The sequence below is a fragment of the Oncorhynchus tshawytscha genome, unplaced genomic scaffold (assembly GCF_018296145.1).
Source record: "Oncorhynchus tshawytscha isolate Ot180627B unplaced genomic scaffold, Otsh_v2.0 Un_contig_7123_pilon_pilon, whole genome shotgun sequence".
In the NCBI taxonomy this organism is placed as follows: Eukaryota; Metazoa; Chordata; class Actinopteri; order Salmoniformes; family Salmonidae; genus Oncorhynchus; species Oncorhynchus tshawytscha.
Window position 1 is genome coordinate 132501 of NW_024609705.1, and position 22500 is coordinate 155000.

Below are 22500 nucleotides of genomic sequence, written 5' to 3' on the forward strand. Positions count from 1 at the left end.
TTCTTGTCTCCCAAACACAGTATGTGAGGCCTCAAAACTGACACAGAAAGAGTGTGTGTGTGTGTGTAACACACTGTGAATATTTAACTGGCCATTTTTCCCAAATTCCAACTCTGACAAAAAGACTGATTCTTCCAGGGAAATATACAACTATGGGGTTAGACAGACAGACAGACAGGTTAGACAGACAGACAGACAGGACAGACAGACAGACAGACAGACAGACAGACAGGTTACAGACAGACAGACAGACAGACAGGTTAGACAGACAGACAGACAGTTAGACAGACAGGTTAGACAGACAGACAGACAGGTTAGACAGACAGACAGAGACAGGAGACAGACAGACAGGTTAGACAGACAGACAGACAGGTTAGACAGACAGACAGACAGGTTAGACAGACAGACAGACAGGTTAGACAGACAGACAGACACAGGTTAGACAGACAGACAGACAGGTTAGACAGACAGACAGACAGGACAGACAGACAGACAGACAGACAGGTTAGACAGACAGACAGACAGACAGACAGACAGACAGACAGGTTAGACAGACAGACAGACAGACAGGTTAGACAGACAGAGACAGGTTAGACAGACAGACAGACAGACAGGTTAGACAGACAGACAGACAGGTTAGACAGACAGACAGTTAGACAGACAGACAGACAGGTTAGACAGACAGACAGACAGGTTAGACAGACAGACAGACAGGCAGCAGACAGACAGGTTAGACAGACAGACAGACAGGTTAGACAGAGACAGACAGACAGGTTAGACAGACAGACAGACAGGTTAGACAGACAGACAGACAGGTTAGACAGACAGACAGACAGACAGGTTAGACAGACAGACAGACAGGTTAGACAGACAGACAGACAGGTTAGACAGACAGACAGACAGACAGACAGACAGACAGACAGACAGACAGACAGGTTAGACAGACAGACAGACAGACAGACAGACAGACAGACAGACAGACAGACAGACAGACAGGTTAGACAGACAGACAGGTTAGACAGACAGACAGACAGGTTAGACAGACAGACAGACAGACAGACAGACAGACAGGTTAGACAGACAGACAGACAGACAGGTTAGACAGACAGACAGACAGACAGGTTAGACAGACAGACAGACAGACAGACAGACAGGACAGACAGACAGACAGACAGACAGACAGAGACAGACAGACAGACAGACAGGTTAGACAGACAGACAGACAGACAGACAGACAGACAGACAGACAGACAGACAGACAGACAGACAGACAGACAGACAGGTTAGACAGACAGACAGGTTAGACAGACAGACAGACAGACAGACAGACAGACAGACAGACAGACAGACAGACAGGTTAGACAGACAGACAGACAGACAGGTTAGACAGACAGGTTAGACAGACAGGTTAGACAGACAGGTAGGCAGGCCGTACCTGGTCTAGACATTGGCTGCGTAGATAGCGCATGGCCTGTTGAATGCTCTGAGGCAGGGGCTGACCCGTACGCTGGACGTTCAGCAGCAGAGGCACTCCAAACACATTCCGGTCTTTGTAGTCCCGCACCTTGATCCGCTTCATAAACTTCGGCACAGCCCTGCAACCCACACACAACCCACACACAACACACACACATAGAGGGACAGGTTAAAATAGCCAATAACAACACACATACACACAGAACATATACACACACACACGCACACAGAACAGACACACGTACGCACGCTCACACAAACGAGTGTACTCACACACACACACATGGTTTTGCAACAGGAGTAAAGTAGGTGTTGGACTTTGACCTCTGTCCCTGTCCTCTGTCACTGTACTAACAGAGCAGCGGTAACATTGTAAATGTCCACTACAGAAAGCAACCAACATGATGACTACCACACACAGCAAACTACAACACTCAATCCAACCGCTTCTGCTACTCTGGTCCTGGACGGACGGCTACTCAGTGTATGTGTGTGTGTGTGCAGGGTTTCATTCTAACCCAACAATAATACACCCGCCGTGTGTGCAGGGTTTCATTCCAACCCAACAGTAAGACACCTGCAGCGTTGTGGAGGCAGGAACAACAGCTCTCCAGGACTGGAGCTAGAGAAGCCTGTACTGTTTAATCAAACAGGATTTGTCAGTATAGGGTCCCTCAGACCTGCACCTACAAGGCCACAGGATATTGTTAATGAGAATTGGTTCCCAACTGACAAACCTAATAAATAAAGGTTGAACACTAAACAAATGGAAAGAGCAGAAGTTTACTGCTACGCTGAATCACCAACGCTAACATTAGCATTAGCACACGTCACGCTACCACCTAGCTAAGGTGGGGTTCTTGTGTGGGTTCTGCAGAAGCCTAGCTTTCTCCCAGTTTATGAGAGGGAGGATAAACACAAAGACAATAGAAACCGGGAGGGAGGAGGAGAAGGGAGGAGAGGGTAAGGGGGGTGGGTTCGTAATGGTGTAAACATCCGCATCCGCACTTTGTGTTTGTGCCTCAGGCCCCTAACACTGACCATGTCACTGTGTGTGTGTGTGTGTGTGTGTGTGTGTGTGTGTTTGTGCCTCAAGCCCCTAACACTGACCATGTCACTGTGTGTGTGTGTGTGTGTGTGTTTGTGCCTGTGTGTGTGTGTGTGTGTGTGTGTGTGTGTGTGTTGTGCCTCAAGCCCCTAACACTGACCATGTCACTGTGTGTGTGTGTGTGTGTGTGTGTGTGTTTGTGCCTCAAGCCCCTAACACTGACCATGTCACTGTGTGTGTGTGTTTGTGTGTTTGTGCCTCAAGCCCCTAACACTGACCATGTCACTGTGTGTGTGTGTGTGTGTGTGTGTGTGTGTGTGTGTGTGTGTTTGTGCCTCAAGCCCCTAACACTGACCATGTCACTGTGTGTGTGTGTGTGTGTGTGTGTGTGTGTTTGTGCCTCAAGCCCCTAACACTGACCATGTGTGTGTGTGTGTGTGTGTGTGTGTGTGTGTGTGTGTGTGTGTGTGTCTGAATGTCAGATGTTCTACCGCTCTCCGGGATGGTATAATGGTTTTTACAAGAGCACACATGTTTATGGGTGTGTATGTATCGTGTGCTTTTAAGTGTGTGTGTGCTACTCGCTTCTCAGAAGAATGACCACAGCTTGGTAAATGAGAAGGGAACATGCTACGATCTCAGAAGGGAATTCTGGGTATGTGCAGCCAAGCCTCCAGCTCAAAAATCAAATGGTCTCAGTGATTAAAAGACCTGACATAAGCCTGCCATAACCCTGTCGTAAGCCTGCCATAACCCTGTCGTAAGCCTGCCATAACCCTGTCGTAAGCCTGCCATAACCCTGTCGTAAGCCTGCCATAACCCTGTCATAAGCCTGCCATAACCCTGTCGTAAGCCTGTCATAACCCTGTCGTAAGCCTGTCATAACCCTGTCGTAAGCCTGCCATAACCCTGTCGTAAGCCTGTCATAACCCTTTCTCTGCCCCTGCCACCCTGGAGAAGGTGTGGAGCTTCTCTGACTCATTGAAGCTGGGTGGGGTGAAGACAAGCACAGCACTATACAGAGATTTGAGGTGAGGCTCGAGCTATTTGCTTTGTCCAGATCATGAAGCTAGGTTAGATAAGAAGATGGAGGGAGGGAGAGGTGGAGAGAGAGAGAGAGTAAATTAGAGAGAAAGAGAGAGAGAGAGAGACAGACAGACAGACAGACAGACAGACAGACAGACAGACAGACAGACAGACAGACAGACAGACAGACAGACTTCGGTAATTGTCGAGGACTGGGCCTACAGACTCGGCCTCCAGGTCTTCATTTTAACAGCCTGTGCGTGTGAACTCTGTGATTGCCCCCGTCAAAAGATGACAACGTATACCAGTGCACCAGCCATTAGCTAGCCTGGGAAAAGAATGTTGAGACCCCCCTTACGTTCAGACCCAACAGCCTGCTATCTGTGGGAGAAGAGTGGGAGGAATTCCAACTAGAGGAAAAATAGAGCCTATGATTGTTGTGGTCTATTTGTTTGTAGGCCTAGGCTTCAACTAGCGCTATCGGAGCAGCATGCTAGGCTATAGGCTATAGGCTAACAAGGGTTTTTATACATACACTCAATATCATTTTTGGGGGCCTGCATTTTCAGCTGTTTTCGTGTGAGACCTCGTGTGAGAAAAAATTCCAATGTGTTTGCCACAAACTCCAAGTTTTATGAACCGTAACTAATCAAAATGGCCGCCGCCGCCGACTCACCAGCTGAAGCCGTGTTTGTTGGTGGGGGTGTGTTTCTCCAGGAGGGCTGTTAGCTGGAGCAGACAGAGCTTCTGGAGCAGGTTCATCTGCAGTACTGACTGGCAGCCCATCTGCCGCTGGGCCCAGGAGTGACTGGGCCGGTGGGAGGCCTGGAAACTGGGCCAGCGCAGTTTCTGAGGCCTTGGGTAGAGACAAATATATGTGTTAACCTAATATATTGCACAGCAAACAGAAAAATACGGAGGGATATCAGAAGCACAATCAAACTTCAAAATACAAAAGCACAAATGTTTGCAAAGAATTTCATATAAATATATATCAAATATGTGTGTAAAATATATAAGTCAAAATATATAGGTTAACGTATATTAGGGAGAAATAAACAAAACACACAAGTGTTCACACACAGAGACATATAGGAGAAGATACGTCTTCATCATTTTCAGAACTTGACCAGAGGTCATAAAGCCCTCTCCTCTGACCAGGTAACTAGCAGGACATCCATCCAGACGAGTCCTATGACCCCTGTGATAAGAGATGCTCACTGGGATAACAGGGATTGATCGAGCCCAGAGGCTCCCAACTCCGTTCCTCCAGTAGAAGTACACATTTTTATTGTGGCCCTGGACAAACACACCTGATTCAACTCGTCAACTAATCATCAGGCCCTCGATGAGTTGAACCAGGTTTGTCCGGTGATACAACAAAACCAGGTGCTTATGGGGGAACTCAGGGACTGGAGTTGGGAAGCACTGGTCTCGCCTGGCTGTCAGCGGCTATGGGAGCGTCGGAAACCTTCTGGAATTCTGCCTGTGGATTCCTGAGGGAATGGCTGCATCGTCGCGGAGACAGATCGGCATTCCCGAGATCCGAGGTATTCACTGCACCTCATCGCCATGACAGCCGGTTACGTAAGGGTCAGGGCTGGGAGAGTCGTCTCAACATGTCCACTCTGTCTGTGTGTTCCTCCCTCCATCTGACTTTATTTCTGTCTCTTTCTGTACCACTACCCATCTCTCTCTTTCTGTACCTCTACCCATATCTCTTTCTCTTTCTGTACCACTACCCATATCTCTTTCTCTTTCTGTACCACTACCCATCTCTCTTTCTGTACCTCTACCCATCTCTCTCTTTCCCTTTCTGTACCTCTACCCATCTCTCTTTCTCTTTCTGTACCACTACCCATCTCTCTTTCTGTACCTCTACCCATCTCTCTTTCCCTTTCTGTACCTCTACCCATCTCTCTCTTTCTGTACCACTACCCATATCTCTTTCTCTTTCTGTACCACTACCCATCTCTCTTTCTGTACCTCTACCCATCTCTCTCTTTCCCTTTCTGTACCTCTACCCATCTCTCTCTTTCTGTACCACTACCCATATCTCTTTCTCTTTCTGTACCACTACCCATCTCTCTTTCTGTACCTCTACCCATCTCTCTCTTTCTCTTTCTGTACCTCTACCCATATCTCTTTCTGTACCTCTACCCATATCTCTCTTTCTCTTTCTGTACCTCTACCCATCTCTCTCTTTCTCTTTCTGTACCTCTACCCATCTCTTTCTCTTTCTGTACCTCTACCCATCTCTCTCTCTCTTTCTGTACCACTACCCATATCTCTCTTTCTCTTTCTGTACCTCTACCCATATCTCTTTCTCTTTCTGTACCTCTACCCATCTCTCTTTCTTTCTGTACCTCTACCCATCTCTCTTTCTCTCTACCCATCTCTTTCTGTACCTCTACCCATATCTCTCTTTCTCTTTCTGTACCTCTACCCATCTCTCTCTTTCTGTACCTCTACCCATCTCTCTCTCTCTCTTTCTGTACCTCTACCCATATCTCTCTTTCTCTTTCTGTACCTCTACCCATCTCCCTCTCTCTTTCTGTACCTCTACCCATCTCTCTCTTTCTCTTTCTGTACCTCTACCCATCTCCCTCTCTCTCTTTCTGTACCTCTACCCATCTCTCTCTTTCTCTTTCTGTACCTCTACCCATCTCTCTCTTTCTGTACCTCTACCCATCTCCCTCTCTCTTTCTGTACCTCTACCCATCTCCCTCTCTCTCTTTCTGTACCTCTACCCATCTCCCTCTCTCTCTTTCTGTACCTCTACCCATCTCCTCTTTTCTCTTTCTGTACCTCTACCCATCTCTCTTCTCTTTCTGTACCTCTACCCATCTCCCTCTCTCTCTTTCTGTACCTCTACCCATATCTCTCTTCTCTTTCTGTACCTCTACCCATCTCTCTCTTTCTCTTTCTGTACCTCACCCATCTCTCTTTCTCTTTCTGTACCTCTACCCATCTCTCTTCTCTTTCTGTACCTCTACCCATCTCTCTTTCTCTTTCTGTACCTCTACCCATCTCCCTCTCTCTCTTTCTGTACCTCTACCCATCTCTCTTTCTCTTTCTGTACCCCAACCCATCTCTCTCTTTCTCTTTCTGTACCTCTACCCATCTCCCTCTCTCTCTTTCTGTACCTCTACCCATATCTCTCTTCTCTTTCTGTACCCCAACCCATCTCTCTCTTTCTCTTTCTGTACCTCCACCCATCTCTCTGTTTCTCTTTCTGTGCCTCTACCCATATCTCTCTTTCTGTATCTTTACCCATATCTCTCTCTTTCTCTTTCTGTACCCCCTTCTTTCTCCCTCTTTCTGTCTGTTTGTGCACCTCCATTCCACCACCCTCTCTCTCACCCTCCTTCTCACCCTCTCTCTCACCCTCCTTCTCATCCTCTCTCTCACCCTTTCTCTCTCTCAACCCTTCATCCAAAACACTGAATTGAGCTCGCCAGTCCTTCATCTTAACACACAGGACATTTTCTCAAATGGGGACAATAACAATATTGGTGATATCTATAGATTGATTAACAGAGAGGTGATTAATGAATGAATTACTGACCTGTTAGATCTGGTGAGAGAGGCTCCCACTCCGGAGTCCCTCCTCTCCCTCATGGCTTCTTCCCCCTCTCCTTCTTCCCCCTCTCCTTCTTCCCCCTCCCCTTCTCCCAGAGGGTTGCCCGTGCTGTCCTGGTCGCTCCCGTTGTCCGTCTCCTCCAGCCGGTTCTGCAAAGGTGAGGACGGACAAGGAGACGCTGAATCCAATGCCGAATCCGAATCCCCCTCTTCTTCTTCCTCTTCGTCATCCTCTTCTCCGGCTGCCACCCTGTCCGTCCAAGCGTTGACGAATCGCTGCAGGCCGTTGACACATTCCAGTACATCCTCCAACTTTGGCCCCTCCCCTTCTTCATTGTCTCCATCGTCTTCCTCGCCTTGATAGGCCACGTTGGGCACGTTGTCGTAGAAACTCAGGCGGCTGTCCGCTGAGCCGGTGGAGCCGCAACGCGTTTGGCATCGACTACCGAGATAGCGCGGATCGGCATTTCCACTTTGCGGTGGTTGTTTGCCGTTGCCGAGCGCTTTGGGGAATGTGCCCGGTTTGTGGCCTTCGGGAAGGTAGAAGAAAATCACGCCTTCTTCCTCCTCTTCCTCCTCCCTCTCTCCGTTGAGGCGACCACGCTTGCTTTGGTTTTGCTCAGCCACTATCCGGTTACTAGGCTGTTGCTGAGGTGGTTTCTGTCTGGTTTTGGGTTGGGTTGAACCTGGGGGTTGTTGTTCTCCAGGCGGCTGTAGGAACACGCTTAACGGGTCAAAACCTTCCAGGTACATCCCACCTCTCTTACTGGCCCCCACCGCGGTGCTGTGGCTTCGGGTTCGTGTCACCGGGCTCGGGGTGCTAACGGTGCTCCCGCTGCTTGCTTCTGATTGGCTACTGCCCGTGCTTCCGGAGCTCCCCATGCTGCCACTGCTGGTCTGCGTGGAGTAGGATACACTCCTGTTACGGTTCAGGGTCATGGTTTGGGTCGGGTTGAGGGTGGAGATGTCAACGCAATTGAGGCGCCGTAGCTTGTCGTCGTCTAGTCCTTCTTTGATGACCGGCCCGCTGATCTCCAGTTTGGAAGGTCTTCCCCCGCCTCCGTTCTTCTTCTTGCTATTGGAGGTGGCGCTCCTCAGTCTGATGCTCTCCATGCGCTTGAGGAAACTCTTGGCCCGTGAGCGCGTGCTCTTCCCTCCTCTAGTTTCGCTCCCTCCTCCTTCTATCCCTCCTGTTCCCACAATTCCACTGGGCTTGCCGTCGAAGGAGAAGTGACCTTGGGTCGTCTCCAATGGTGAGTGCGGATGCCCGTCAGACAGCGAGTCCTCTGTGGCGCCACACGATCCGCCCGTGCCCGAGGAGGAGCACATGCTGGCCATCGAGTTGGCGCGGGTGGCGCCCGCCGCTGGCGTGGCATCGCTAGATGTGGCACCATCGACTATCCCTCCCTCTCCCACACTCCCGCTGCTGTGAAGCGAGGCCACCTCGGGCTGCTCGCTGAGATCCGTCAGTACACTCTCGGAGCTCAGGCCCTCGCGGAGCTGCCCCTGCCCGGCCGAGGGTCTCTGGACCTGGGGGAAGGGCGGCTGGTTTCCACCCGGGAGGAAGAAGACATCCAGCTCCTCCAGGCGAGACCAGCGCTTGCTGTCCCGCTGGAAGGTCCAAAGGCCACTGATGGCGCATGGCTCTTCCTCGTCTGAATCCTCACTCTGGAGTAGAGAGAGAGAAGACAGAGGGGGCAGGTTAGCGTCATGAATCCTGTTCTGGAGGCAGCTCTGCAGAGTGGTCAATAGCTGGCACGGCCACAAAGTAATAAAATCTCAAACCTAAACTGAACCCTAAGCCTAACCCTAACCACACTGATAACCCTAATGCCTAACCCTAACCTTAACCACACTGATAACCCTAATGCCTAACCCTAACCACACTGATAACCCTAATGCCTAACCCTAACCTTAACCACACTGATAACCCTAATGCCTAACCCTAACCTTAACCACACTGATAACCCTAATGCCTAACCCTAACCCTAACCACACTGATAACCCTAATGCCTAACCCTAACCCTAACCTTAACCACACTGATAACCCTAATGCCTAACCCTAACCTTAACCACACTGATAACCCTAATGCCTAACCCTAACCTTAACCACACTGATAACCCTAATGCCTAACCCTAACTTTAACCACACTGATAACCCTAATGCCTAACCCTAACCTTAACCACACTGATAACCCTAATGCCTAACCCTAACCCTAACCTTAACCACACTGATAACCCTAATGCCTAACCCTAACCTTAACCACACTGATAACCCTAATGCCTAACCCTAACCTTAACCTTAACACTGATAACCCTAATGCCTAACCCTAACCTTAACCACACTGATAACCCTAATGCCTAACCCTAACCTTAACCACACTGATAACCCTAATGCCTAACCCTAACCTTAACCTTAACACTGATAACCCTAATGCCTAACCCTAACCTTAACCACACTGATAACCCTAATGCCTAACCCTAACCTAACCTAACCCTAATGCCTAACCCTAACCCCTAACCCTAACCCTAACCTTAACCACACTGATAACCCTAATGCCTAACCCTAACCTTAACCACACTGATAACCCTAATGCCTAACCCTAACCTTAACCTTAACACTGATAACCCTAATGCCTAACCCTAACCTTAACCACACTGATAACCCCAATGCCTAACCCTAACCTTAACCACACTGATAACCCTAATGCCTAACCCTAACCTTAACCTTAACACTGATAACCCTAATGCCTAACCCTAACCTTAACCACACTGATAACCCTAATGCCTAACCCTAACCTTAACCACACTGATAACCCTAATGCCTAACCCTAACCTTAACCACACTGATAACCCTAATGCCTAACCCTAACCTTAACCTTAACACTGATAACCCTAATGCCTAACCCTAACCCTAACCACACTGATAACCCTAATGCCTAACCCTAACCTTAACCACACTGATAACCCTAATGCCTAACCCTAACCTTAACCTTAACACTGATAACCCTAATGCCTAACCCTAACCTTAACCACACTGATAACCCTAATGCCTAACCCTAACCTTAACCACACTGATAACCCTAATGCCTAACCCTAACCACACTGATAACCCTAATGCCTAACCCTAACCTTAACCACACTGATAACCCTAATGCCTAACCCTAACCCTTAACCTAACACTGATAACCCTAATGCCTATAACCCCTAACCCTAACCTTAACCACACTGATAACCCTAATGCTTAACCCTAACCTTAACCTTAACCACACTGATAACCCTAATGCCTAACCCTAACCCTTAACCACACTGATAACCCTAACCTAACCCTAACCTTAACCACACTGATAACCCTAATGCCTAACCCTAACCCTAACCTTAACACTGATAACCCTAATGCCTAACCCTAACCTTAACACTGATAACCCTAATGCCTAACCCTAACCTTAACCACACTGATAACCCTAATGCCTAACCCTAACCCTAACCTTAACCACACTGATAACCCTAATGCCTAACCCTAACCTTAACCACACTGATAACCCTAATGCCTAACCCTAACCCTAACCTTAACCACACTGATAACCCTAATGCCTAACCTTAACCTTAACCTTAACCACACTGATAACCCTAATGCTTAACCCTAACCTTAACCACACTGATAACCCTAATGCCTAACCCTAACCTTAACCACACTGATAACCCTAATGCCTAACCCTAACCAACTGCCTAACCCTAACCACACTGATAACCCTAATGCCTAACCTAACCTTAACCCTAACCACACTGATAACCTAATTAACCTAACCACACTGATAACCCTAATGCCTAACCCTAACCACACTGATAACCCTAATGCCTAACCTAACCACACTGATAACCCTAATGCCTAACCCTAAACACTGATAACCCTAATGCCTAACCCTAACCACACTGATAACCCTAATGCCTAACCCTAAACCCTGATAACCCTAATGCCTAACCCTAACCACACTGATAACCCTAATGCCTAACCACACTGATAACCCTAACCACACTGATAACCCTAATGCCTAACCTAACCTGATAACCCTGATAACCACACTGATAACCCTAATGCCTAACCCCTAACCCTAACCACACTGATAACCCTAATGCCTAACCCTAACCACACTGATAACCCTAATGCCTAACCCTAACCACACTGATAACCCTAATGCCTAACCCTAACCTTAACCACACTGATAACCCTAATGCCTAACCCTAACCCTAACCTTAACCACACTGATAACCCTAATGCCTAACCCTTAACCACACTGATAACCCTAACCACACTGATAACCCTAACCTAACCACACTGATAACCCTAATGCCTAACCCTAACCCTAACCTTAACCCACTGATAACCCTAACCTTAACCACACTGATAACCCTAATGCCTAACCCTACACTGATAACCCTAATGCCTAACCCTAACCCTAACCCTAACCACACTGATAACCCTAATGCCTAACCCTAACTAATAACCTTAACCACACTGATAACCCTAATGCCTAACCCTAACCTTAACCACACTGATAACCCTAATGCCTAACCCTAACCCTAACCTAAACACTGATAACCCTAATGCCTAACCCTAACCTTAACCACACTGATAACCCTAATGCCTAACCCTAACCTTAACCACACTGATAACCCTAATGCCTAACCCTAACCCTAACCTTAACCACACTGATAACCCTAATCTTAAATTAAGCCGAAAATCAAAAAAAGAAAACATGAATATTTGCCACATATCCCATCTAGTGAAAATCCCTCAGTTCTGCCTCTAAGATTCCTGATAATAAACGTCAACCCGCTGGTGACACATCATCACTCTAAGAAGAGAAGCAAAATGCACAAAGAAATGACAGTTTAATCAAAAAGACGTCATATTTTCAAGATTTTCTTTCTCTGTTTCATGAACAAGGTTTTAACATGAAATCTGTTTCTAAAAGGTGAATGGCCATGAAGTCAAACTGTATTCTGTCCAGATGACCTTCCATTCCCTCAGAGTGCACTGCTTGAGACCAGGGCCCATAGAACTCTGGTCAAAAGTAGTGCACTATATATGGGAAAGGCTGCCGTTTGGGACACGGCCTTTGTGTGAGAGCAGCAGGGATATTCACAGACAGCAGATCTGTGAACATTCCTCAACTCCCTCCCGACCGCTGGAACATTTCACAGAGATAAGATTCACACACAGCTGGTTAATGGTTGTTATTGTGTTGGAACTTATCCCTGACCGTGAAAACGACAACAGAGTCTCACTATCTTTCTCTCTCTTACACACACACACACACACACACACACGCACACACACACACACACGCACGCACGCACACACACACGTCCCGAGGGGAGTCCAGGAAATTCCACCCCGATCCGAGAAGTTCACACGCCAGCCGACCAGGCTAGGGCAACACCCCCACGCTCACCCCCACAGAGGTGTAACTACTCTATCGTCCCCACAGGGCCAGTCTGTCCCCCTAATTCAGGAAAGTGAAACTGCCTGCAGAGGGGACCAGGGAGCCGGGGGGCAGAGGAGGGGCGCGGGAGTCTCCAGACTTCACAGGCGCCTCCTTCACGGTGGCTGAGAACGATGGGGACAAAAGTCCATCAAATAAAACCCCGGGTCCTCATTTTATGACCCCACTCTCCACTCACCACGACACACACTGGCAGTTTCTTACTTCAGCTTTGATCGCGGCAGCCAGAAACTCCTTCTGTCTGAAATACTGACTGACGTCGTGACGACCATCGTGGGGGAGTTTGACTTTGGAGTTCAATAGCAACCATGTCAATACCTAGAACTACCTAGATGACCAGTCTTATCTTCACCTGCATTCAGTCACTCCTGTGGGTGTTTTGATACGTCCTAAACGACGCCGCGTCTCTGATTTCAACCACTACGGGGAAGAGACGTGAGGAAAACACATTTCAATAGAGGGAGAGGTATACACTTACATTTTAGCAGACAGTCTTATCCAGAGAGACGTACAGGAGCAATTAGGGTTATGGGCCTTGCTCACGGGCACATGGACAGATTTTTCACCTAGTCTGCTCGGGGATTTGACCCAGCAACCTTTCAGGCTTAACCACTAGGCTACCTGCCGCCCTCTATAGACAGAGTAGGGCTCACTAGGCTACCTGCCGCCCTCTATAGACAGAGTAGGGCTCACTAGGCTACCTGCCGCCCTCTATAGACAGAGTAGGGCTCACTAGGCTACCTGCCCTCTATAGACAGAGTAGGGCTCACTAGGCTACCTGCCGCCCTCTATAGACAGAGTAGGGCTCACTAGGCTACCTGCCGCCCTCTATAGACAGAGTAGGGCTCACTAGGCTACCTGCCGCCCTCTATAGACAGAGTAGGGCTCACTAGGCTACCTGCCGCCCTCTATAGACAGAGTAGGGCTCACTAGGCTACCTGCCGCCCTCTATAGACAGAGTAGGGCTCTATAGACAGAGTAGGGCTCAGGCTACCTGCCGCCCCCTCTATAGACAGCCCTCTAGTAGGGCTCACTAGGCTACCTGCCCTCTATTCAGGAAAGTGAAACTGCCTGCAGAGGGGACAGAGTAGGGCTCACTAGGGCTCACCTGCCGCCCTCTATAGACAGAGTAGGGCTCACTAGGCTAGGGCTCCTGACCTGCCCCTCTATAGACAGAGTAGGGCTCACTAGGCTACCTGCCGCCCTCTATAGACAGAGTAGGGCTCACTAGGCTACCTGCCGCCCTCTATAGACAGAGTAGGGCTCACTAGGCTACCTGCCGCCCTCTATAGACAGAGTAGGGCTCACTAGGCCACCTGCCGCCCTCTATAGACAGAGTAGTCACTAGGCTACCTGCCGCCCTCTATAGACAGAGTAGGGCTCACTAGGCTACCTGCCGCCCTCTATAGACAGAGTAGGGCTCACTAGGCTACCTGCCGCCCTCTATAGACAGAGTAGGGCTCACTAGGCTACCTGCCGCCCTCTATAGACAGAGTAGGGCTCACTAGGCTACCTGCCGCCCTCTATAGACAGAGTAGGGCTCACTAGGCTACCTGCCGCCCTCTATAGACAGAGTAGGGCTCACTAGGCTACCTGCCGCCCTCTATAGACAGAGTAGGGCTCACTAGGCTACCTGCCGCCCTCTATAGACAGAGTAGGGCTCACTAGGCTACCTGCCGTCCTCTATAGACAGAGTAGGGCTGGAAGTCAATGCGTTTCTATGCTGACTAGGGAGGTTAACAACTGTCAGTCTGAACAGAGAGCCAGTACCTCCTTTGGCCCTTCTCTGTTGACTCCTTGATGAAAGGTGACACAGCGAGGGTCATCCCATTGAATACCAACTCACACACACACACACACGGATCAAGGAACTAGCTTGTTTAAGATTTTAGGTAATTACAGAATGGAGGTTAATGGGAGGATGATCTTGACAAACAACAAAGCTTCTTAGTGTCCTGCTGGATTAGTTTGGGTTAGTTTGGTTTAGTTTGGTTGAGTTTGGGGTAGTTTGAATTAGTTTGGTTTAGTTTTGCGTAGTTGGAATGAGTTTAGATTAGTTTGGATTAGTTTGGGTTAGTTTGGTTTAGTTTGGGGTAGTTTGGGATAGTTTGGTTTAGTTTTGATTTGTTTGGGGTAGTTTGGGTTAATTTGGGTTAGTTTGATTTAGTTTGGTTTAGTTTAGTTCGTTTGGTTTGTTTGGGATAGTTTGGGGTAATTTGGTTTAGTTTGGGATAGTTTGGGATAGTTTGGATTAGTTTGCGGTATGGGGATCATGTTATGGGGATGATGGCCAATAGCTGGCTTGTTTTTAATTTAACCAATGAAACCAGGGGGAGAGAAATGAGAAAGCAGCGACATACTATTCCCTTTTATGGACAATGATATGAGGAAGTGATGTTGTGTGTGTTTATGTCTGCATGTGTGTGTGTGTCTGTATGTGTGTGTATGTCTGTATGTGTGTGTGTGTCTGTATGTGTGTGTGTGCGTGTGTGCGCGTGTGTTCAGGATCAGGGCTGAGGAAGAAGGGCCAGCCGCGTGAACAGCAAGCCCTTCATTTGGACATAAAAGCTATCTTTCCTTGCCTTGGGCTCTTCATAAAGGGCTTGATAAAAAGACAGGTGCCTTTTCATTAGAAGAGAAGAGAGAGAGAGAGACTTTCACACCCCAGGCTATAAGGAGGTCGGAGTTGGAGGACAGGTAGGAAAAACTCAACTGGGGTTGGAAAAGTTCTGAAGAATTAGGGGATTTTTGGGTGTGAAAGAGTGGAAGAAAAAAGGGTGGAAGAGGAGGGAGGAAGAGGAGGGAGGAAGAGGATGGAGGAAGAGGAGGGAGGAACTTACTCTCTTTCTCTGTGGGGAGATCTCCAGTCTCATCAGGGCACACTTGTTGAGGGTGTTCAGTCTCCTGTAAATAGATACAGATACACAATCAGATACATAAACACACACACACTTCGAGGAGTCCTAGCAAAAGCCCCAACAACAAGCCTCTGACAGAGACAAACTCCTGAGAGAGAAAAGACAGGAAGAGAGAGAGAGAGGAAGAGAGTGAGAGAGAGACAGAGATGAAGAGAGAGAAGAGAGAGAGAGAGAGAGGGGAAGAGAGAGAGAGAGAGAGAGAGAGAGAGAGAGGAGGTGAGCAGCTAATGAGGCGCTGAAGGATAAGCCGGGATAAGAGGGGAAGAAGAGAAGGAATGAAAAGAGAGAGAAATCAGCTAGATTGGCGACAACAAGACGACAAAGGGGGAAGGAGGGGGCTTATCCCGCTGGACACCTGGCGAGGGGGTGGGGTGTGTGTGTGTGTGTGTGTGTGTGTGTGTGTGTGTGTGTGTGTGTGTGTGTGTGTGTGTGTGTGTGTGTGTGTGTGTGTGTGTGTGTGTGTGCTCTCCCCTCTGAAGAGCTCTGAAAGCAGATCATGTGACAATGGAGGGAGGAAGGGGTTGAGAAAGGGAAGGATAGAGGGAGGGATGGAGAGAGAGGGATTGAGGAAGGGGTTGAGAGGCTCGAATGGAGAGATGACTTCTGAAGCCTTGCTTCAATACACTGTTCCCTATTCAGTGCACTGCTTTTGACCAGGACCCAAACTCTGGTCAAACGTAGTGCACTATACAAGGAATAGGTTGCCATTTGGGACGTAACCTAGATCAACTGGAAAAGTCCACTCACTCCTGATAAATCTTATAGATGCATTTTGAACAACTGTATTTAAATGCATGGAAGTTACTTCACCGGTCCCAGGAGTCAACTGTTCAGTAACAGAGGAGGCTGGTGAGGGGAGGGCTGCTCATAATAATGTCTGGAAGGGAGTCAATAGAATGGTATACTTTTAGCCCATCCTCCAATGGCGAACATAAAGATGGCAGAATTCACAGGCCAAGTCATTGTTTTAGCACTTTCCACTGACTGTCTAAAGTACGGCGCGCCACATGGTTCAATGTGCCACCAAATCAGCTCTTTCTGTTTATCCAAAGTGCAGGCGCCTTGAAGGTCAAATTGGGATAATGTATACTCTGCCAGTGACCATAAAAAATTAAAAGCTATAATAAATAAATAAACAAATAAATTATAATAAAGGAAACAACAAAATAAAAATGAACCAAAAAAGAACGGAGAGCTGTGTACAACTTAGGAAAAAGGTTTCATTTGTGGTAAGTGCACGTGGGCCACCATCTTCATGCACCTCCGCTATTGAAAGTGACACCATAGGACCTTTACCACTGACATGACATTACATAACATGATAGATAGCCCTTTAAATGTTACCCACAACCCCTTGGGCCGAGAAGCCACCCAGGTGTGGCGAAAGGAGGGAATGATATAGATTTATTTTCTTTAAGAACAACAACAAGAACATAGCGTGACCGTGGAGACGGAGCGAGGGAGGGAATGTGGAGAGATAAGACAAGAGAGATGGAGAGAACAGGACAATGGTACAAAACCTCTCTAATTGGAGAGAAGTAAACATTTACAGCCCCCACGGTGCATGTATCATACCTCATCACTTAGAGACAGAGAGAGAGAGGGAGGGGAGAGAGAGAGGACAGAGAGAGGACAGAGAGGGAGGAGAGAGAGGGAGGTGAGAGAGAGAGGACAGAGAAGGAGGAGAGAGAGGGAGGACAGAGAGAGAGGACAGAGGGAGGACAGAGAGGGAGAGAGAGAGGGAGGACAGAGAGGGAGGAGAGAGGAGGTGAGAGAGAGGAGGATAGAGAGAGGAGGAGAGAGGGAGGACAGAGAGGGAGGACAGAGAGAGGAGAGAGAGAGAGGGAGGACAGAGATGGAGGAGAGAGAGGGAGGTGAGAGAGAGGACAGAGGGAGGACAGAGAGAGAGGGAGAGAGAGAGGGAGGACAGAGAGAGAGGACAGAAGAAGGACAGAGAGGGAGGAAAGAGAGGGAGGACAGAGAGGGAGGACAGAGAGGGAGGAGAGAGAGGGAGGAGGAGAGAGGGAGGAGAGAGAGGACAGAGGGAGGACAGAGAGGGAGGACAGAGAGAGGAGAGAGGGAGGACAGAGAGGGAGGAGAGAGAGGGAGGAGAGAGAGGGAGGAGAGAGAGGGAGGACAGAGAGGGAGAGAGGGAGGACAGAGAGGGAGGACAGAGAGGGAGGACAGAGAGGGAGGAGAGAGAGAGGGAGAGGAGAGAGAGAGGACAGAGGGAGGAGAGGGGGAGAGAGAGGGACAGAGGGAGGACAGAGAGAGAGAGAGAGGGAGGACAGAGAGGGGGAGGAGAGAGGGAGGACAGGGAGGAGGGAGGAGGAGAGAGGGAGGTGAGAGAGAGAGGACAGAGGGAGGACAGAGAGGGAGGAGAGAGAGGGAGGGCAGAGAGGGAGGTGAGAGAGAGGACAGAGGGAGCAGAGAGGGAGGAGAGAGAGGACAGAGAGGGAGGAGAGAGAGAGGACAGAGGACAGAGAGAGAGGAGGACAGAGAGGGAGGACTGAAGAGATAGAGAGGAAAGAGGGAGAGAGGGAGGACAGAGACAAAAGGGAGGAAAGAGAGGAGAGGGGAGGACAGAGAGAGAGGAGAGGAGAGGACAGAGGGAGGACAGAGAGGGAAAGAGCAGAGGGAGGAAGAGAGGGAGGATGAGAGAGGAAGATGAGAGGGACAGATTTAGAGAGGAGGAGAGAGAGGGAAGAGACAAGGGAGGACAGAGAGGGAGGACAGAGAGGGAGGAGAGAGAGGGAGGTGAGAGAGAGGACAGAGGGAGGACAGAGAGGGAGGAGAGAGAGGGAGGACAGAGAGGGAGGAGAGAGAGGGAGGACAGAGAGAGGAGAGAGAGGGAGGACAGAGAGGGAGGAGGAGAGGGAGAGAGAGAGAGGACAGAGGGAGGACAGAGAGGGAGTAGAGAGAGGGAGGGCAGAGAGGGAGGTGAGAGAGAGGACAGAGGGAGGACAGAGAGGGAGGAGAGAGAGGGAGGACAGAGAGAGAGGACAGAGGGAGGACAGAGAGGGAGGACAGAGAGAGAGGACAGAGAGGGAGGATGTATGGAAAAGCTGAAGAGATAGAAGCATAATGAAAGAGAAAGAGGGAGAGAGGGAGGTACAGAGAGAGGCAGAGTTAAAGTTAGACAAAAGCGATGGATGCAGAGTGAAAGAGAAAGCAGGTGGGAGTCAGAAGAGAGATAGAGAGAAAGAGGCCGAGGGAGAAAAGAGGCTTATCGCGTTCCTCTTTCATCTCAAACCTAACCTGCAGAGCATGCCATCTTTGAAGATATACTTTCTTCGCTATCTTCACTATGCCTTCCCCTATTGCAGAGAAGATGAACAGATCGACAGATTTAGAGAAGAAGAAAAAATAAATAGACAATGGAACATAAAAGTGGGTGAAGGTTGAGAAAGAGAGGAGGTGAGGAGGACATAGAGAGGTGAGGAGGACATAGAGAGGTGAGGAGGGGAGAGAGAGGTGAGGAGGACATAGAGAGGTGAGGGAGGACATAGAGAGGTGAGGAGGACATAGAGAGGTGAGGAGGACATAGAGAGGTGAGGAGGACATAGAGAGGTGAGGAGAGGAGGGAGGAGGACAGAGAGAGGTGAGGAGGACATAGAGAGAGGTGAGGAGGACATAGAGAGGTGAGGAGGACATAGAGAGGTGAGGAGGACATAGAGAGGTGAGGAGGACACAGAGAGGTGAGGAGGACATAGAGAGGTGAGGAGGGAAGAGAGGTGAGGAAGGAAGAGAGAGGAGAGGAGGGAAGAGAGAGGAGAGGAGGGAAGAGAGAAGAGACCTACAAGAATGCTCTACAGGTTCAGTTGTTGACTTCTGGAGAAGTGAGAGATGAAGAAAAAGAGAAGTGGAGGAGAAGTCTCACCTGCACAGAGCCTCGATGGCATCTCGGTCCAGGAAATCATGGTCCCTGGTCACAGACACAATCTCAATGGGGAACAAGCCATCTGAAACCGAGAGAGAGAGATAAAGAGAGAGAGAGAGAGAGAGAGAGCGAGAGAGCAAGAAGGAGGGAGGGAGGAAGAGAGAAATACATTTTTTTGATGTCTTTAACTGCACCAGTAAGCAGACACAATACATTGCAAACTATGTAACTCTCTGTCAGACATTGGGTTACTGTCTTCACAAGTGTCCACCTGTTCCTTTCCTCCCCCCACACACAACCCACACACATCCGACACACACCACAATGAAAGCTAAGAGGAAGTGGCGTCTTAGCCGGCCAAACAAACACAGCTGTACCATTCAGACCTGGGCAGCAGGGGGGTGAGTGTGGGCGGGGGACGACAGTAGAATGACAATAGGTTCTCCTGCATTAAAGGAGTCCTCTGATTATCTCACTCTCTCTTCTCTATATCACTCTATTAAAGGGGCAAGTTGGGAAACTCACTTTATTAAAGGGGAAATCTGGGATTCAAACTCACTCTAAAAAATGGCGCCCTACTTTTAACCAGGGCCCGCACGTTTCTGGTTAGAAGTAGTGCACTATAAATGGAATAGGGTGCCATTTGGAACGGAGACTTGAACCCCCACTGATGTCTGCTGGTGAAGATGTGAGTAAAAACGTGTGAAAGAAGAAGAGAGATCAATTATAAAGGAATGTATTGGACGGAGGCAAGAATGCAATGATGACCCTAGTCGGGGTATCCTACAGCTCCTAGCCTCCTAGCTACCTAGTCCGCCTCCCAATTGGCAGCCTATTCCATTTCTACTGCACTACTTCTAACCAGAAACATATGGGCCCTGGTTAAAAGTAGGGCGCCATTTTTTTGGGACGCAAGCCTAAGGGCCAACGGTGATAAGAAAACGTTGGCTTTTCTATTCACCTTCCACAAGCTGTACTGTGACAGTACTATCTGTCTGCCTTATCTGCTGTGGGGCAGGAGTCCCTTACAGCCAGAGATAATAGAACAGAGGACGGGGGGGAATGTGTCGTGTGTCAGCACGGATTCTGTCCTCATCAGAGGGACCTGGTATGAGTCGACATAACTCATCACAAAGCTGTCGGATGGATGGTTTGGTGTGTGTGTACCTCTCTTTGTAATCGTGTGTGTGCGCGCCTCTGTGTGTGTGTGCTCTCTCTCTCTCTGTGTGTGTGTGTGTGTGTGTGTGCTTTCTCTCTCTGTGTGTGTGTGTGTGTGTGTGTACCTCTCTTTGTAATCGTGTGTGTGCGCGCCTCTGTGTGTGTGTGCTTCTCTCTCTCTCTCTCTCTCTGTCTCTGTGTGTGTGTGTGTGTGTGTGTACCTCTCTTTGTAATCGTGTGTGTGCGCGCCTCTGTGTGTGTGTGCTCTCTCTCTCTCTCTCTGTGTGTGTGTGTGTGTGTACCTCTCTTTGTAATCGTGTGTGTGCGCGCCTCTGTGTGTGTGTGCTTCTCTCTCTCTGTGTGTGTGTGTGCTCTCTCTCTCTCTGTGTGTGTGTCTCTGTGTGTGTGTGTGTGTGCTCTCTCTCTCTCTGTGTGTGTGTGCTGTCTCTCTCTCTCTCTCTGTGTGTGTGTGTGTGCTTCTCTCTCTCTCTCTGTGTGTGTGTGTGTGCTTCTCTCTCTCTGTGTTGTGTGTGTGTGCGCCTCTGTGTGTGTGTGCTCTCTCTCTCTCTCTGTGTGTGTGTGTGTGTGTGTGTGTTCTCTCTCTCTCTGTGTGTGTGTGTGTGTGTGTGTGCTTCTCTCTCTCTCTGTGTGTGTGTGCGCGCCTCTGTGTGTGTGTGTGTCTCTCTCTCTCTCTCTGTGTGTGTGTGTGTGCTTCTCTCTCTGTGTGTGTGTGTGTCTCTCTCTCTGTGTGTGTGTGTGTGTGCTTCTCTCTCTCTCTCTCTGTGTGTGTGTGTGCTTCTCTCTCTCTCTCTCTGTGTGTGTGTGTGTGTGTGTGCTTCTCTCTCTCTCTCTGTGTGTGTGTGTGTGTGTGTGTGCTCTCTCTCTCTGTGTGTGTGTGTGCGCGCCTCTGTGTGTGTGTGCTTCTCTCTCTCTCTCTCTGTGTGTGTGTGTGTGCTTCTCTCTCTCTGTGTGTGTGTGTGTGTGTGTGTGTGTGTGTGTGTGTGTGTGCTTTCTCTCTCTCTCTCTCTGTGTGTGTGTGTGTGTGTGCTTCTCTCTCTCTGTGTGTGTGTGTGTGTGTGTGTGTGTGTGTGCTTCTCTCTCTCTCTCTGTGTGTGTGTGTGTGCTCTCTCTCTCTCTCTGTGTGTGTGTGTGTGTGTGTGTGCTTCTCTCTCTCTCTCTCTGTGTGTGTGCTTCTCTCTCTCTCTGTGTGTGTGTGTGTGTGTGTGTGTGTGTGTGTGTGTGTGTGTGTGTGTGTGTGTGTGTGTGTGTGTGTGTGTGCGTGCGTGCGACTGTCACACACAACCTTAATCACCTCTCCAAAAACATGGCGAACGTCCCAGTGTCTTGGTAGATAGAACACCCAGCACGGTTCAATGGCAACGACTAACGAACTGTTGACAAAGCTAGTTGTATCATGCTTTAAGGTCCCTCGGATTACATAAAAGGGTACTGGCTGTGCGGGCACGTTTTTAGGTTACATATGAGGACACCTTATGGCTTCAGGGTTTTGGTAATTGTTTCACTTGTGTGTCTGCAACATCGAGGTTCACTGAGGCAAAACAAAAACACACCGCTGGCACCTCAGGAATGTGTGTGTGTGTGTGTGTGTGTGTGTGGCGTGTGTGGCGTGTGTGTGTGTGTGTGTGGCGCGCGTGTTTCTGCATAAGCAAGGCAACTTGGCGGGGAGGGGTGAATTAGCACTTCAAATGATAAAAGGATTGGAGGACCATGGAGATGGAAGGAAAGAGGACAGGAAGAGAGGAGTCATGCGTGTCATTGGACTCTACAGTCTATAGAATGTTCTGGACTTCAGCTGTAGTTCAATAAAAATACCAACTTGGAGAGGACGTCAACAGAACAGCCTGTCTTGTGTTTGTCCATTCAAATTAGCATAGCGAGTAAATT

At 49.0% G+C, this 22500-nt stretch overlaps 1 protein-coding gene across 2 annotated transcripts in view; it reads right to left on the minus strand.

Moving 5' to 3' along the window:
- Window positions 1-22500, minus strand: part of dlc1 (DLC1 Rho GTPase activating protein) — a 154719-nt gene that overhangs the window by 12670 nt on the left and 119549 nt on the right. For both annotated transcript variants that reach the window (XM_042317124.1, XM_042317125.1), the window contains 5 exons: window positions 19438-19519; window positions 15480-15543; window positions 7119-8800; window positions 4227-4406; window positions 1436-1595 (listed from right to left, as the gene is read on the minus strand). In XM_042317124.1, coding sequence (XP_042173058.1) covers window positions 1436-1595; window positions 4227-4406; window positions 7119-8800; window positions 15480-15543; window positions 19438-19519 — 2168 coding nt within the window. The remainder of the gene's footprint in view (window positions 1-1435; window positions 1596-4226; window positions 4407-7118; window positions 8801-15479; window positions 15544-19437; window positions 19520-22500) is intronic.